Source organism: Aotus nancymaae, unplaced genomic scaffold (genome assembly GCF_030222135.1).
Source record: "Aotus nancymaae isolate 86718 unplaced genomic scaffold, 86718_ANA_hifiasm-v0.15.2.pri h1tg000065l, whole genome shotgun sequence".
Classification (NCBI taxonomy): domain Eukaryota; kingdom Metazoa; phylum Chordata; class Mammalia; order Primates; family Aotidae; genus Aotus; species Aotus nancymaae.
In genome coordinates this window covers 4,977,483-4,994,693 of record NW_026988480.1, presented here as the reverse complement: position 1 = coordinate 4,994,693, position 17,211 = coordinate 4,977,483, and the positions used below count along the sequence as shown (strand labels likewise).

General features: G+C 44.5%; 1 protein-coding gene across 14 annotated transcripts in view; it reads left to right on the top strand.

Annotated features, from left to right (window-relative positions):
* The window catches only part of IKZF1 (IKAROS family zinc finger 1), a 99,302-nt gene that overhangs the window by 72,857 nt on the left and 9,234 nt on the right, over positions 1–17,211 (top strand). For 8 of the 14 annotated variants that reach the window (XM_064366679.1, XM_064366678.1, XM_012458762.2 and 5 more), the window contains 3 exons: positions 4,672–4,839; positions 9,458–9,583; positions 13,851–13,985. In XM_064366679.1, the coding sequence (XP_064222749.1) occupies positions 4,672–4,839; positions 9,458–9,583; positions 13,851–13,985 (429 nt within the window). The remainder of the gene's footprint in view (positions 1–4,671; positions 4,840–9,457; positions 9,584–13,850; positions 13,986–17,211) is intronic. The other 6 variants (XM_064366682.1, XM_012458779.2, XM_012458803.2 and 3 more) reach the window with 3 other exon arrangements.

Genomic DNA, 17,211 nt, shown 5'->3' with positions numbered 1-17,211 from the left:
ACATGGAGACCCTGAACCATCACTGCCTCTGAGCTGGCATCATCAGGTCATCATAAAGCTAGCGTCTGCCACTGCAAAAGAGGAAAAAAATAGTTGAAAATCCTGTTTTAAAGGCCTAGCAGATTCTGTAAGATACCTCAGGAAAGTGATGATGATGACTTGAAATCAGACCCTTGTGTGCTGCTTCTGTGGGACCAAACAAAAATATGTTTATCAAAAATTAAGCAGGAATTCAAAAATTTCATGAGCCAAAAAGCTGTGTAATCAGGAAATGCAGATATCTGTGCAGTGGTAATTTTTATATTTGAATCAGGGCAGTTTCCAAAATGATTTATTCCATTTGTAGTATACTGAAAAACTATAAAAATAAGTTGATATCAATAGATATCAATCTTCAATAAAAATTCAACTTCTAAAATTAAGCTAACTTTGCTTTTTCGAATGGCCTCTTTAACCTCAAATTATCCAGTGAAATAGACCCATCACACTCAGCCCTAAGTGAAGCAAGCATGCACGAGGGTGGTCCCAGCCTCGCCTTTGTAATGAGGTGGAAATTAACATGAAGGTAGGCTCCCCTGTGATAGACACTTAACAGGATACTCCAGAACCCATGGTAATACATCCCTGATGAGGAACAGACCTCACAAATGAATTACTTTCCTGTTAATTCATGTAAAGCCTGACTGTACAGTGAAAATTCTCTTAAATAAATATTTGATAAGTGACTCAAATTCTGGCATACTAAATTGCCAAAATATAATGACTGCCTGCCTTGATAAAAAGAATAATTACATTTAATGAATAAACCTGCCAAGTACAGATATGCCGGGTGTTACCTGCTGTTTGCTGCTCACTTCTCCCAACAAATAGCGGCTAGGTGCCACCTGCACACCAATAAGCTGAGTTTTTCACTTACAGAACAAATAACTTTCAGAAGTCAGTTTGATAGTTTCTGCCTTGCCCTTTATTAAAGAAATAAACACACTTGAAGCAATGAACTCATGAATTGTCTTCATCATGCATTTCCACTTGCCTAAATATGGAGGGTCCCAGGTAGATACAGAAATACCTGGTTTGACCAAACTTAGTTTGAATAACTAGACATGCTAGAATTTTCATTTTCCTGGGATCTGAGAGGAATATGTTAGAAAAGGAGTGGTTTCTCAATCCTCTATGCTTAAAATATTTCGAGAGCAGTGCTTCTCAAACTTGAAAGAGCCTGTAAATCACTTGAGGTCTTGTGAACATGCAGCTCTGCTTCAGACCTGGGGAGGGGCAGAACAGGCGTTCCTACCAAGTTCCCAAGGTGTGGAGCACTGAGCCTCCTGAGGCAGCCCGGCAGTGCAGCTGAGCAGTGACACTAGCAGGGCCGTTCAGTGGGCTCTCCATCTGGGGCTTAGGTATGACACGAATCCCCGCAGGACAGGCTGGGACTTGCACCGTGACCAGTGTTCCTCCTTTTGCCCGTGGCTGAGTCAGCTTCCCAGTCCCTTCTGGGATACACTGAGGGGATTCAGGGGGCAGTCTCGCCTCTGCCCGTATCCCCATGTTGGTGAAGTACCTCTGGTGCCATTTTCTAATCAGCTCATCGGCACCAGCACGTCACTTCCTCTGTTGTTCAGCTCAGTTTTATATTTTTGACTCGGGTGTAATGGCCTTCCCCACCAATGTCTCAGGGCTAGTGTGAGAACCGCGGGGAGAGAGGCAGGAAGGAAGCAGGAAATGCAGAGTGCAAATACACTGCATTATTATTCTAAATGAGGGGTTTTTAATAACAGAGACCAAGAAGAGTATCTGTGCCTACTTACTTCCCATCTGTAAGATAAAAAGGCGCAGTCCCCAAGCTTCCTAAACACAGCTCCCTAGTGGCACTGCTCTTCCTAGGTATGGTTACGGTAGACCTACATCAGTTCTTGCAGTTCAAACATATTTTTTTCACTTTCTTCTGGTATGCCCTCAAATTCTATGATGTAGGCATCCTTGAAGACTTCCGTTTTTACCCAGTGAAGTTATTAGAGGGGGCTCAAACATTCTTACAGACGGTTCCTAAAATGGGAGATCTGTGGAGTCACTGGGATTAAAAATTAAATTTCAAATTCATGACATCAAAGTCCTCATCATCCCAACGAAATAAAAGTAAATAAAACCTTGGGGAAACTTGACCTACTCAGTTGCAATAGCTGTTGACTTTCAGAAGGCAAATGATGGCCCCCAGCCATACAAGAACACACATGGCATGGGCTGTTCTTGTGCTTCAGCTCCATGGACGTGTCTTCTTAGCTGCAGAACCCCCTAAAGGAAACTGCTTGAGTAGAGTGCTCTGTATTGTCACTTTTGGGAATGCTCTCTTAAGACCCCATGCCTTGTGCTATGTGTTCATGCCAGCATAGGCACTCAGAAGCAAAAAAGGTTTCCAGTGAAATTTGTTTGCAGGCAGATATTAAGACACCAGGCACAGCAGGGTCCAAGCGAACTCATGCCTGCCTGCCCCGCTCTGCTCTGCAGAAAGGCAATGTGTCTGTGGCAGTCTGCCCTTTCTGTCTGTGACGGACAGAGACCCTGGCTCTGCCTCCTGTTTTCCCTGGAGCCCTCCAGACCTGGGGAGAGACACTGGACTCCAGCACCTGCCCAGCACGGGAGGGGGTCTTTCCCAGGTGTAAGTGCAGGGCTGGAGTCACTAGCTTAGGATCATACCACAGACACTGTTGTGTCACCAGGATTTTCCCACATCCTTTTGTGAGCATTTCTGTGACATGAGCTTTCTCCTGGGGGCCACCTGTCCAAATGAGAGCTGTGGTTGGGGGCGTGTCCATCTCACATTGTCTGGGTCTTCCTGCACCAGCTCACTCTACTGTTCCTTTTATATCCACTTGGAGTTAAATGCACACATTTATGCTCAAGTGCACAGAAGGCCCAGAAGTGTTCCTAATAGATAATTAAATGATCTCTCTCCAGTGGAAACGCTCCTAGGCTACCTGGCTGCTAGCTGTTGTAGTCTCTTTATTCAGTACTGATTTACATGTATGGGTTTGTAATTCAGAGAGTATATTTAGTTAGTTAGTTAGTTTCACCATCACCTTCCAACCTGCTTACATTTAAACTCCTCTCTGCTTAACCAAGACCAATTTCTATGGGGATTTGCAGAAATACTAGATACCTCCGGGTTAGTATCAGGACCCCTCCAATTGGCCTATAATTGAGTATCACTGTAAATTAGTTCCAGCTTTTACAGTAGTGCATCTAACCTGCCAGCTTAAAAAAAGTGATAATCATGAAATTCAAGTGTCAATATAGACTTTTAAATTTAATCTGGTGTGGATGTTAATAGTGCCAGGTATGCTTCTGTGTAATCATTTTTGAGAAGTGCTGTCTTCTTTACCATAATCACATTAATCAGTCAGGAAAATGGTTAAATAGACATTTTAATACATTGTCTCTTCCTGAGAAAAAAGTGACTCCAGGAAATATGTTGATATGGTATCTCAACACCAGGAATTGTGGTCACATAGCATTCTTCCTCTAAATAAAGCATTTGTTTTTCAAAAGAGTTTCATGTTTACTTAAACATGACAAATATATCACTCTTCGAAGTAAGAGTTAAATGACATGTTCCCTGATTTGGATTCTAAAACCTGTGACTACCCAGTAGGACAACAGTGTATTTCTTTTTCTCAGATACCTGTTTATCCCTTTATCAGCTCCAGAATGGAGACACACGTGCTGTCACACAGAGCAGAGGGTCAGGTGTTTTCTTAGTCACAAATGCAACAGTACCACCCCTGAAAGAATTCCTTCATAACAACTAAATTGCATCTCTTAGAATACCTCTACTTATAATTTTTCTTCTATGGATATAGAGAAATAATAGCTTAAATGTTTTAGGATTTGTAAAGAAAGAAAAAGCTAGAAATCTCAATGCTACTCTGACTTGTATTCCCTGCCATAGGGAGGTTTGGGACTTTTCTTTGGAAGACGGGGAGCTTCCTTCACAGTTTCTTAACTTCTCATTTTATTCAATCTTTCTCCATCTCTCTCTCTCTTTCTCTCATCCTCACGCTCTCTGTCTGTCTCTCTCCTGATTTGCCTGCTTAGGGACAGACAGGTAATGGAGAAGAAATTGAAAGGGAAAATACAGGGAAAATGTAAATGAAAAGAAGTTATTATAACTGTTATAATGAAGTGCCTTTCATTTAAATATAAGAATGTAACGCTGAAATGAACTTGTGATCCTGAAATGCATTTTTAATGAGTTTCCTTTTTATTTTGCTGCTTCAGTGGCATATTTTAAAGACCCTTTGAAAAAAGCCACATTAAAAACCCCACCAAATGCCACAACACGCAAAATTGGATATTGGTTTATTCCAAAACTGCTGATCAGGAAGAGTGGCTCTTCATCACAAAATGTTGCAGTCACTTTATTTAAATGAGTTTGAATTTGCATTGTGATGTGCCATTCTGATTTAGGGAAAAAAAATTAGATTTTCAGATCAAATTGACCCAGCCAGTGAAGCGTTAAGGAGCTGGCAGGTTTAGTCTGAAAGCCTCATGTTCTATCAAACCTGCAGCCGGTGGAAGTCACCAAGCCCCCGTGGGAAACAACTTTCTCGTAGCGTTGTCCTCCTGTCCCCACGCTGAGTTTAGTTCTCACCAGCTCTCCTCTCTCCGTCCCAGGAGAACGGCCCTTCCAGTGCAATCAGTGCGGGGCCTCCTTCACCCAGAAGGGCAACCTTCTGCGGCACATCAAGCTGCATTCCGGGGAGAAACCCTTCAAATGCCACCTCTGCAACTACGCCTGCCGCCGGAGGGACGCCCTCACCGGCCACCTGAGGACACACTCCGGTAGGTCCCCTGGACGCAGTCCGGGGCTGTCCGAGTGTCTGGGGCTCCTCTGCTATGCCCTCAAGGGTCCCAGATTGCATCCTGGCTGGCTGACCCTGAGGCCCTCCCAGCTCGCAGCCCTGCATCCGGTGTGGGCTGACACTTCCTTGACATTGCCCCCCCTCATATTCTACTTTCCCCATCGCACCAGGGGGATTGGGCGCCGGGACCCCCATGCACAAACACACACACACGCACACACACATGTCTCACCTTAGGTAATGTGTTTCAGAACAGGCCTCCTCATCCCATTTGTCAGGCTAGTGGGGTTTCCATAAAGAATTGTGTAGGAAATGTTTTCACCACATGTACTGCTAAGACCAAAAACGTTTGCAAGTACAATTTGTTATGTCAGTTGTTAAGTTACACTTTGGAGTGTTTTACACAGGTATGATGGGATAGCTATTTTGCAGAACTGGTAGGCAAGAGTGATTTAGGGCACACCCACCCAGACTGAGCCCAGTGTAGCTCTGACACCAAAAACCAGCCGAGGCCACAGTTGCAGAGGCCAGTCTGGGGCTGTTACCAGATTTTAGACAGCAGCCTTTCTCTTTGAATTAGACAGATAAAGTACAACCCAAATAATCTGGAGTCTTGGCAAGATCATCAGAGGCATAAATGCTCCATCATTCTCAAAACACTCCCATCCTGTGAAGCCCAAATCCACTAAAGTTTGGTTCGGTCCCCTTCCTCTGCCTCCTGAGAAATAGTCCGGGGTGTTTCATTATCCAGCAGCTCCATAATTCCACGGAGCAGAGGAAAAGCGGGCTCTTGGCCAGCCTGTCACGGATCATGTTTGCCTGAGTGTGGTCTACACAACATGACACCCACAGGTCTCCTTCATACTGTCCAGTCGGGGATATTTGTTATCGTACACTGCATGGGGCTTGTGGGTGGGAGGTTGATGGCCTATATCCTTCCCCTCGAAGAGCCTCCTGCCCCAGCCAGCCACCAGCCAGGGCCCTTCTCCAAGCAGTAGTCTCTCTAAGCAGGTGCCCTGGGGAATGGCAATGCTTCAGACCAGCTGCTCCTCACCCTCCCCGGGTGGCAGGATAAGGAGGAGCCTCCCTCAGGGAGGCAGGGAAGTGTGCTCTTTGTGAAAGGTCTGCAGCGGCCCAGGCCATCTCTTCCCAAATGTGACATGTGGATTTGATGGTTGGGGGTTTTAGAGGCTGCTCATTGCGTCCATCTCTTTATCACACATTTACTGAGCACCCTGGGGTGACCATTCTGCACGGGAGACCACAGGTGCACACAAGGAAAGCACCAATGTGTTATAGGAGGCATGACATTGAATCCGAGGGGACGGAGGGAGCATAAGGAAGGGGACAGTGGGTCCCGGGGTGAAAAGTCAGGAGAGACTTCCCATAGAAGGAAGGGACTTCTGAAGTACATGCTAGAAGGCGAGTGTCTGAAGTTTGCTTTAGAGAAGTTCTAAACCAGTGTGTGAGTCAGCAGTAATCCCAGAAAGGGGTGTGGCCCCCATATTGGCAAGAATTCAGTCTCTCTCCTGGTGGGTGATCCCTGCAGTTGTCCACCCAATTGGCTTGAGACAAAAAGGAGAGGAGTCGCAGAGACCGGTGCACCCCCTCCTCTCCATCCTGACCTCCTTCCTGGTGGTGCACATGGAGAAGGATCCCCACATGCTCTCGATCAGAAAATTATGAGGATTTGGGTGATTTGACTTTCTAAAAACTTCCAAGAAAGTGGCTATACCATGAGGAGTTGCTTCCCCCAGAAGGCAGGTGGGTCAGCAGGGGGTTATGAAGTGGGACACTTGCCTTGTTCCAGGGCGCAGGGAGAACAGGTGGCTCCCCTGAGATGGGAAGACAGTAGCATGACAGTGAGCATCTGTAGATGTTCACCTGGGCGATGAGCATGGATGGTGGTTCCACCTGGAGCCAAAAGTGGTGCCTGGGGATGACAAGCAATGGGCCTCAGCTGAGAGGACTGTGCAGTCTCTGTGCCGTGCTAACAAGTGATCTAGGAAGAAGCCTCACAGCTGTCGTTTCTAAGTGGTCATGGAGACACAGACAGAGTTGGCAGCAATATTACCTTGGGTTAGTGGGAAGCGCCACTTCCCATGTCAGTGGAAAACACAAACACTCATTTTTAGGTTGACACCAACCCTAGGTCATCATCATTCCCAGATTACTCTGATTGCAATGGAATCTCTCATGTACATCAGTCCTTAAAAGGAGAGCTGCTCTCTTTCCTTTCCTGTGTGGAGTTAGGAATATCTAGTGGAGTGTTTTATGTTATTCTGGCTCCAGGCCTGTATATTTCTTTTCAGGCATGATGGTATCCTACTCTAAACACTGCAAATTACTTGAGTAATTATAGAACAGTGGTAGACTTTGGACCGTGTATTTCTATTCTGGTTTCACGGATGAGCAAGTGGAGAAAACCTTCATGGGTGCAGGGCTGCTGGGAATCTGTCTATCCAAAAATGCTGTGGAGACACACACTGCTCTTGGGGAAAGAAGCAGTGATGATTTCTTCAAAATGATTTCACTGAGGTGAAATAAGGACTTCGGCCTTCGTCTGGCAAATACAAATGTGGTCACACTCTACTCCATTGTGGAATGACTATTCCCCTGTCCCATTAAAAACCAGGATCAATATCACAGCTTTCCCTAGCAGCTGGTGGTGGCCTGAGGTCTTATGGACCAGCAAGTTAGCAGAAATAGAGAATTTGTCCCATGCTGACAGCAGGAGGGGGCTGGGGGATTTGGAGGGGTAGAGAAGAGATCTCCCTTCCTGCCTCGTGGCTTCCTTTGAAAGTTGCAAGCTTAGACCTTCTTTCCTACAGAATATTGGGCTATGCTTCAAGATACTCTTGAGCTCAGTTGCTTATAGTGAACATGCTTCATATGTTCCAGAGTTAAAAATCAATTGTATTTTCAGAAAAATGGATATTCAGACACCATAGCATATATACCGGAAACAATTTGATCATGAAATTTACTGAAGTCACAGCTTTTTCAGGAAAAGACACTGAGTGGTTATCTATATCCTATTAATTTCTAAAAGCAATACTCAATAAAATGTGCAATTTTAGGCAATATTCTATATTGCAACATTATTTCTTGATGTCGGGGGTACACTTTATATAAATAAAGAGAGATCCTTTTCATTCTCTATTAAATGGTCCAGAAGTCAAGTTTTGGCTACCATGTTGATCTTCTTACTGTGGCTTCTGTTCACCTAAGAAAGAGATTTAACCTGTATAAGCTTTGGCTAAACCACTTTACCAAACATTCCTATTTGGATGGTCTTAATTTTTCTGCAATACTTTGAAATATGATCAATCAAACAACATGAGAAAGAAGTAGAAGATTCTACTGTTAGGTTGGAAATTTATATTCCTTATAGAAGTGATTAAAGATACTTTATTCAGTTTATCTCTTAAGATGGTATCTACTGAAGTCCTTAAACTTGAGCATGATATGAAGTCCTGGCTAGTCTTTCTTTTTCCTAAAATATCACTCAATAAAATCCGGGAAGGACTAAAACTCATTATGTAGAACTGCACTGCCCCATACAGTACCTACTACCTACATGTAGTATGTTTAATAACAATTTAAAATTAAACAAAATTAAAATTTCAGTCTTCAGTGGCACTAGCCACACTTTTTATGTCCAATAGCTACATGTGGCTGCTGGCTACCATATTGGACAGCACTAATGGACAGCATTTCTATCATCATAGTAAGTTCTGTTGGACAGGGCTAATCTGGAAGCTACGCCATCTTAAAGCTCTTTGGCAAGAAAGCAGAGCTTTTCCATAAGCTCTGTTTGTGAAAAATACATTTTGTGTTATCTATGTATATGTATTATATATGAAAATATGTATATGAAAATACATATACATAGAAATATACATATATGTAGAATAAAAATACATATACATAGAAAATACAAAATATTTTGTATTATATCTACACATACATGGGAAATACAAAATATTTTGTGTTATATAATAATGTAAGATACATTTATATTATGTAAGAAAGTATATTTTAGAAATAAAATGCTCATTTCATTCAAGCGTATTTGTCCAGCACGGTTTCTTAGAGACCTCAAGTTATCCAGTGTAGCACCTGGAACTGAATTCCCTCTGGCTGCATTCAGCGTAGCCCCAGCATCGTGGCAGATCCGGCCCACAGCATAGACTGAGGTCTACTTTGGAAGTGAATCTGAAGACAATGTGGCCAACACACAGGCCTTCCTCACATCTGTGTCCAGTCACTGGTATCCGCATTGTAACACAGCAGTGGCTCGTTTCCGCCAGTTGAAGGATAGGCTTCAGTGATTGAGGAGGAGAGAATTTGGTAGTCAGTAAAGCAGACAAATTAAGACAAAATAAGAGTCTCGTGAGTTCTTGGTACAATGAAAGAAACCCTCGTGCACTAACATTTTTAAATTCAGTAATTTTGACCAAGTCCATAACACTTTCAGCCCTCAAGGGTAGAATTTTTTTTTAACTTTTTTTGGTAATAATTGTATTGCATGCATTCCCCTTACACATAAGGCTGACATTTAATTGGGGTCTTGAACTCAATTGTGTTTTCTGCAGTTGGTAAACCTCACAAATGTGGATATTGTGGCCGAAGCTATAAACAGCGAAGCTCTTTAGAGGAACATAAAGAGCGCTGCCACAACTACTTGGAAAGCATGGGCCTTCCGGGCACACTGTACCCAGGTAAGCGCTGCTGCTCGGAGGCCAGCCTGGTCGGCTCTCCCCCCAGCACGGCGGGGAAGGAGGGCGCTCTGCAAGCAGCCTTAGGAGCAGAGCCACGGGCCTGCTTCCCGCCTGGGCTGGGAGGGAGGGAAGTTTTTGGCCAGTATCATCACAGTTTCACCAGAAGCACACTGTGCTTCCCAGCTTTCTAGGTCCTCGTCTGACCAGAGAGAGCTTGATTTTAAAACCCTTCCCGCTTCCAATCAGGAGAAATGAGGATAGCAGTGACCTTAAAAGTTTTGGGGTTGTTTCTTGGATGTTGGTGGTTTTAAAACAACAACAACAACAAAAAAAAACACCTCAAGTAGTGATCATTTCTTTGTAAACAAAATAAAATGTAAAATCCTGTTTTAAAACAATGTTTTAACAGAGTTGATCAAATAAGAACTTTGAAGCTGTGATTTTAAGCGTCAGTTCGGACTGAGGGTGCGGTATCCACCCCCGCCTGGAGTGTGAGGCTGAAGTTGGTTGGAAGTCCCCCGTAGTTGATAGTATTGAGGCTGTTGAAGGATGAGAGGGAAAATCACTTCTTTTGTAGGAGCTGTGATGCTCTGCTGTGTGTTGCATAACGAGATGGGACTGGATTCTGACCCCAGAGGCTGTAGAGTAAATGATGTGGAGAGTACTGAGGAAGGCTGGATTCACCCGGGGAATGGCAGTGTTATAAAAGGTTCCTTCCTAATTGTTTAAAGGATAAGCAATTTATAAAGAGATCAAATAAAGTTAATCTCTTTCAAAACAGTATTCACCTAGCACTACCCCTGGAAAAATCATCACTAGACTGTGAAGTTGAAATTCAGCAAATGGTGGAGAATTTATTAAGTAAGCCTCATTCACCTTTCTGACTTTAACAAATGATTCTAAAGGGAAAATTCACCAGAGTACCCTCAGATTATTAATGGCAGATGAGAGCAGGAAAAAACAATGTTGAGAATGGCTAAAAATGGATTCTGATTAGTCTTGGCATGGAGAGGCAGCATCTCATCTGGCCAGAGCTCTGCACCCAGATGCTGTCTCCTCTGCCATTCAGCCAGGGACCCGGGGCTCACAGGCGATTCCTCCGGGCCTCAATTTTCTCACCTGTGAAATGGGAAGATACCATTAAATCATCATTTGGCTTCTTTCAAAATCTCAGGCCTAGAATGGAAAGGTATTGAGGGTGAGTGGAAGAGAAGAAACTGGATATTAAAATAATAATAGTAGTAATTTAACAGTTATTTATTCAAATGATGAGACCCCAAGACAGAAGACTAATGGATGAGGAGATGATTATGTTCCTTTGAAATAAAATGTCAACACTCAAATACCATTTTCTCTATAAAAAAATTAATGAATGGGTCTTGGAAGTAAGTGCTCCTAATGATGTAGTTTACATATTAATGCTTAATAAGCCATTTTATTTACTCAACGAATATTTACTGAGGACTTCTAATTGATAATACCAAGCCCTATTGAATACAGTAATCTGATATGCACATAGAATTGAAAAGACAAAATGAACAAAAGAAACAGACAGTATATTGTTTCTGTCTGTTTCCTCCACTGTTTTCATTACTAAAGAAACAAGCTGCAGTGCACGGCCGGCTGAGAGGGGCTGCTCGGGGAGCAGGAGAAGCAGCACTCATTTCACTGAGACCTGGGTTTGGGTTTTCTGTTTTTGAATGTGACTCAGAGCTCGTCACTTAAATGTGAGTGATAATTCATGCCTAGCCACCCTCACAGCAACGCTCTGAGAGAAACGTGAGGGAGTGGATCCAGGTGTGAACAGGAGCGTAGACATGTGTCAGGTACTTACCTAAACATGGACGTTTCGGCCACTGACATACTGACACCTTCAAGCTAATCCTTCTCTGTTGGTCTCTTTGTCAGTAAGATTATGTCCCAGTATGTGTATTAAATATTACCCTGTGATGAGTGTCAATTTCACCCTAAGATGTTAATTTATTCCCTTTGATGGTTAAGTTACTTGGACTACCACAGTGATGCCTCTACGTCCCCACACTCAGGAAGCATGAAAGCTTCTCTAGGAAGGAGCAGTGATCTGGTCTCAGTGTGGCAGCAGACAGAGCCAGGCCCACACTTAATTACGTTAAATTGTTTCTGTCTGGTGTGGCATCAAAAGGTGCAAAATGATCATAAACACCTTTCAACAGTCACCTTTGGTTTTTGCCCTTGCCAACACCTAACCCTGGTAGTTCCTGCTGGTTTAAGGAACTTGAAGTATTGAGGAGATCCATAAAAGGACTTGGACGGAAGTCCTCCTGAACTATGCTTGGGGCCAGGAAGACAAGCAGGGGCTTGGTCATTTCAGCTGTGCTGAGCTTGGGTGGGTGGAACTGTGCCTTCTGATGCATCTTTCCTCCTCTGTCCCCCTCTGAGAACCCCTCATCTCTGCTCAGAGGGGTGGGCCAGTAGTCTCTTCCCCCACCCTTAAAGCCCCATTAGGTTGGGTGGTTTCAGTAAAATCAAAGCCTCAGCTAGGTGATATAGGAAAAGATGAATTTTTCTGAATATAATTTTCTTTAGTAAAAGGCTTTTGGGTCACCTGTTACAATTTCTCAATGTCTTTATATAAAAAAATAAGTTTCTCTTGAGCCTCTGATATAGAGAGTCACCAGCCTTTGGAGGTGCATGTATCTAAGGACAGAGTAGCCCGTGACTCGGGAGCATCAGGCTCACTTGTTCCTTGCTGTGATCGACTCTGGGGGTAGAGGCTTTTGGGAAGCCCTGTGCCATGGTGCAGAGGAAGACCCCTGCTTGCTGGGAGCCCTGGGCAGGCTGTGTGCGCGGCTTTGCAGAGAAGGATGGACATGTCAGAAAGCACATTAGCTTAACAGATGAAGTGTGTGACCAGTGGAATTGGATTTTATGGATTTATGTTTATCTTGCATATAAATCAGGATGTGGGCTATATATGTTGCCTATTTATAAAAAACACATATTTCAAATGTTAAAAATATACCAGCAACAATAGCCGATTTGAAATATGTGTTTTCAAAGTTACATTTATACTAGCAATGAAAACATAAAATACTTAGAAATGAGGAAAATCAACAAACCATACTGAGGTAAGAAAGAAAATGTGGGAGGTTGGAGAGGTGGAGAGGGCTGGATGCTGTCCATGTGCCCCTGCCCAAATTACAGTATCACTTCAGCATAAAACTGGCCTATAAATCTTACTGGAATCTGGTAACCATGTATCCTCAAGTATCTGGATATATACATGAGATAATTGGCAACGTTTTAAAAGAAGAGTAATGTCAAGTGATGTATGAAAATGTGGCTAAAATGGATGGAACTCTTTGAAGAATAGGCAGACAAATCAATAATAGAGATGGATAAACCTACCGAAGACCCCGTGATAAATCAGCGTGAAATACCTGAGGCAGGAGGAAGCATAAGGCAGGAACAGTATAGGAAGAATTGATCAGGCATTTAAGGTAATCAGTTTACATTATCAGCTCCTTATACACGAGGATAAATTGCAGGGAAATGAGTTATATTTTTAGAACTCCAACCACAATAACTAGATGTAAAGATAGATGCAGCTACGCAGGATATAAAGTTGTACCTTCAATTATGGAAAGAGATGACATAGAACAATCAAGAATGACTAGAAATGGGCCACACATCAACATTCACCTCCGTAATTTCTAAATTCTCTACAGTAGTCAGGGATGCTTTGAGTTTCAGGAATTTGCCGTGTGTTCAGAGATAAGGCGTTCTGGTTTTTTCTCCACATTGCCCAGATCTGCTGTAGTACTTTGGGGGCCACATTTTTGTATCTCAGTTCACTGTGCTGGTCCGTGAAGTCAGACCTTAGGTCAGACAGTTCTTTGCATCTCAGAGGGCTACTATTAGGACTGAGTGAGGTAGCGGATTTGGGAGTATTTTGAAAGTTAAAAGGACTTGTCCAAGGGACATCATCGCTTAATCCAGTCCAGCCTCTGGCGATGGTGGTGGTGGTGCCTGTGCATTTGGACGTAAAGGGAACGATGTGTGGTGAGCAGCTGTTGGAGGAAGAACCCTTTGCAGGTGGCTGGTCGTTGGCATTGCTGGGGCTGCCTCTGCCTGTCTGGCAGTGTTGCTGGGAAGATTAGAATTAACTCTAGGAAGGGCCTGGCTCTTGTAGGCACTTAACAGATGTCAGATTTCACATTGGACGTGACTGAACCCTTTAAATATAAGGCATTTCTAAACTGGCCTCTTTAACTGTCTTTGACTTTAGTCATTAAAGAAGAAACTAATCACAGTGAGATGGCAGAAGACCTGTGCAAGATAGGATCAGAGAGATCCCTCGTGCTGGACAGACTAGCAAGTAACGTCGCCAAGCGTAAGAGCTCTATGCCTCAGAAATTTCTTGGTAAGAGTTAAATGTTTGCTGTCTCTTAAAAAACAACTATGCGGGTGTTTTAGGTGCAAGTGGAAGTGAGTTGAGGGTAGAAGAAAGGGAAAAAAGTGAGGCTTTTTTCAAAAGCAAAAATTGGTAAGCTATATCATTCCTTAAATATCTTAGAATGTTTTCCAGTAAGTGTCTTAGAAATAACAAATCTCCTGCCAGTTTTTCCTAGATGTGATTGTGTAGTGTCTGCGGCCTGCACTGTGATCTGCCTGTGAGCATCGACCCTAAGGGGAGGTTGGGCCACCGTGCACCCGGTGGAGAGTGTAGGCCTGGCTCAGCTGGGGGACATCACACTGCAGGACACCCCAGGCCTAGCCGGCTTCTCCGAGCTTCAGATCCTCATTTTTCACATGAAGCTCCTAACGTTCACCTTATGGGGACTCTGAAGGGTTCATGGGAGGAATTGTACAGTGACTGACCCCTGAGAAGTGTCTGCTGAAGACAGTTTAGCTAGGATTGCTGTTTTGCCTAATGCTTTGAGAGATAAAAAGGAAGAACAAGATCATGCTTCTCTCTGGGAGCATTGCCCAGAGTAGGTGATAGGCACACCAACACCGCCATCCAGCCAGACACCACTGGGATGGAGCCAGGGTCCGAGTGGAAAAGCGCTAGCTTTGGGGACCAGTGCAGAGTCAGTACAGAGCCACTGACACTCGTCAACTCCGCTGCCTTGGTTCCATGCTTCAGCATCTCACGGCGTGATTGTGAACATCCCATGACTGCCAGGATGTGAGAACATTTGGAAACCCTCAGTGTGAAGGTTAACTCTGTCCAGGAAAGAGGACCAGTAAGCGCTTCATGAAGCTGAGGTGCACCTGGGAAGAGGGATAGGGTTTCGGCACATTCTAGGTGTTGGAAGAATGGGGCAATCTAGGCAGATGGATAAAATCAGTGAGAAACCGGAATGCTGACCACGAGGGCTGGAGTGAGGGCCTGAGAACATGACGGAGGAGCACGGCGTGTTCCCAGCTTAACTCAGGTACCCATGGGGAGGCAGGAAAAGTGAAGCTGTCCCAGGCAGCTCTACCGCAGGATGAATGGCTTCCGACACCAGGTAAGAGAGGGAACCTTCATTCAGTGAGCAGGAAAGAAGCGTTGGCATATTTTTGATGAGTGCAACGGCTAGGACAGTAAAAACAGCAAGTACCAAAAATGACTGGAAAAGGGGGAGTGTGGAGGCGGCGGCAGCGGGCTTGGAAAGAGGCTTGTGAAGGGGAAGAGTTGGTGTCGGAGGAACGCAGCGGTGAGGGCAGGGATTGGGTGAAGGAAACCGTGAGTCACACACACTGAAGAAGTAGTGTGCCCTTGATGGAAAGGATAACACCAGGTTCTGGGAAAAGACGGGGTTCTGATTTTGACATGTTGATTTTCAAGGACCTCTGGCGTCTGTGACACATGGGGAAATTGTGGTGGGAAAGAGGTGGGGCCAGAACAGGGGCTAGTGAGGCCAGGGGTCCCAGAGGGCACCTGTTGACCTGCAGGATGGCAGGAAGGGGGAAGGACAGAGGCAAGGCCACATCCTGGGCACCAGCCTCAGTTTCAAACAGGGGTCCCTTTTGACCTTTGGATTAAATAGAGGTTTGTCATAGGTTGGGGATCGAGAGGATTAAGGGAGAGAAGGATTCAGTTTACAAAAGTAATGAAAGCCACTGGCTGAGGCAGTGAGGAGTTGTCCACATACGCTTGAGCCTTTGGACCATGAGAACGAGGGAGACCCTGCCTTCCTGAACAGAGCAGGAGTGAGGTCCTGTGCCGAGCATAAGTGGTGGGATTCCAACAGCAGTGGGCACAGGGCCCACAGGCTGCCCCCTGAGCAGCCGGCATCTGCTTGGAGGCCCCCTGGGGTGGACATAGTGACAGAGAGATGGGTGTTGACTGGAAGACGGGCAAAGATAAGGCAGTGAGGGTGTGCAAGGGGAATGAAGGGTTGCTGACCTTGAGAAGCAGGGACAGCATCCTCTGTCAAGTGAGGAGCCTGCAGAATGCCTCGGTGAATGAACATTCGCAGCCCCTTTTAGCTTTGGAGACTTGAAAACAAATGAGAAAATTGTCTGTGAAACTACTGGAGCCACTCCCCAACCCCTGCCGCTGTGAGACCACAATGTGGGCGTTGGCTTGAGATGCTTCTGCGTTGGTAGACGAACTAAGCAACACAGCGCTCTGATGGGGCAAAGCAAAGAGGAAAAAGGAGTCCCCAGGGGACACAGTGGGAACAGTGGGCAAGGGTAGCAGAAGAGGAGTTAGGAGCAAAAGACTCACAAGCAGCTGCGTGATCTGTTGGTGATTGGCAGTTCATTTGTAAAATAATGCCTCTTCCTGCCCTAAAATGCCTACCTTACCCCCACTTCAACTTGATGAGATTTCCATCAGTCATTCCTAATGTGTCACAGCTTCTGCAGCCCTAAAATGAAAAGGCCAGTGAGTCTCTAAGGCCTTGCCCCACTTCTCAGGTGCCGAGTTTAGCCTTCATGTGAACTTGGAAAGAGAGTAGGAATAGCTGTTCTCATACAAGCTGGCCCAGTAGTGCTTTAGTTGAGAGCTCCATGCTTCAGAGTCAGCTCCAGCCAGGAGTGACCGGTGGTGGCCTTGAGCATGGTGCTGGGCTCAGTGTTGCCATCTGTGGAATGGGTGTGGACCTATTGCCCTAGCTTCTCCCAGAGCTATCCTGAGGCTCAGAAGGGGTGATGGATGTGACAGTGCTGTCAACACTAGAAAGCATCTTAAGAATGAAAGATGGGGAAGATTTTCATGTTGACCATTGCTCAGTGGCATATAGTTGTGCTTTATTCATCTATAACCTGTGGTTAAAATTCTTACCTGAAACTTTGACATGAGTATGAATAAGTATTTGTTTTGCCAGCAACATTCCTCACCATTGGGGCCATTAAAGATCTCCTCCTCTGAGATCATCAAATACAGGAGAACAGGACTGATTCATCTAGTTAGAAAAGGGATTATATAAAATAGTAATACTTGTTGTTTTTAGTCTGGTGTGTGAGGTAGGAACATTTTTGACATAGAGAAAAGCACAAAGAGGAAAACAACAATTACTGATATTCCTGCTACCCTTTATCATTACCTTGGTATATTTTCTTCTTTTATAAGAAGAAGAAACCCTGTTATATTATTAAAGTAACACAAAGTTAATATAAGGAATTTTAATGCAAAGATAAATGTTTTCAAATCA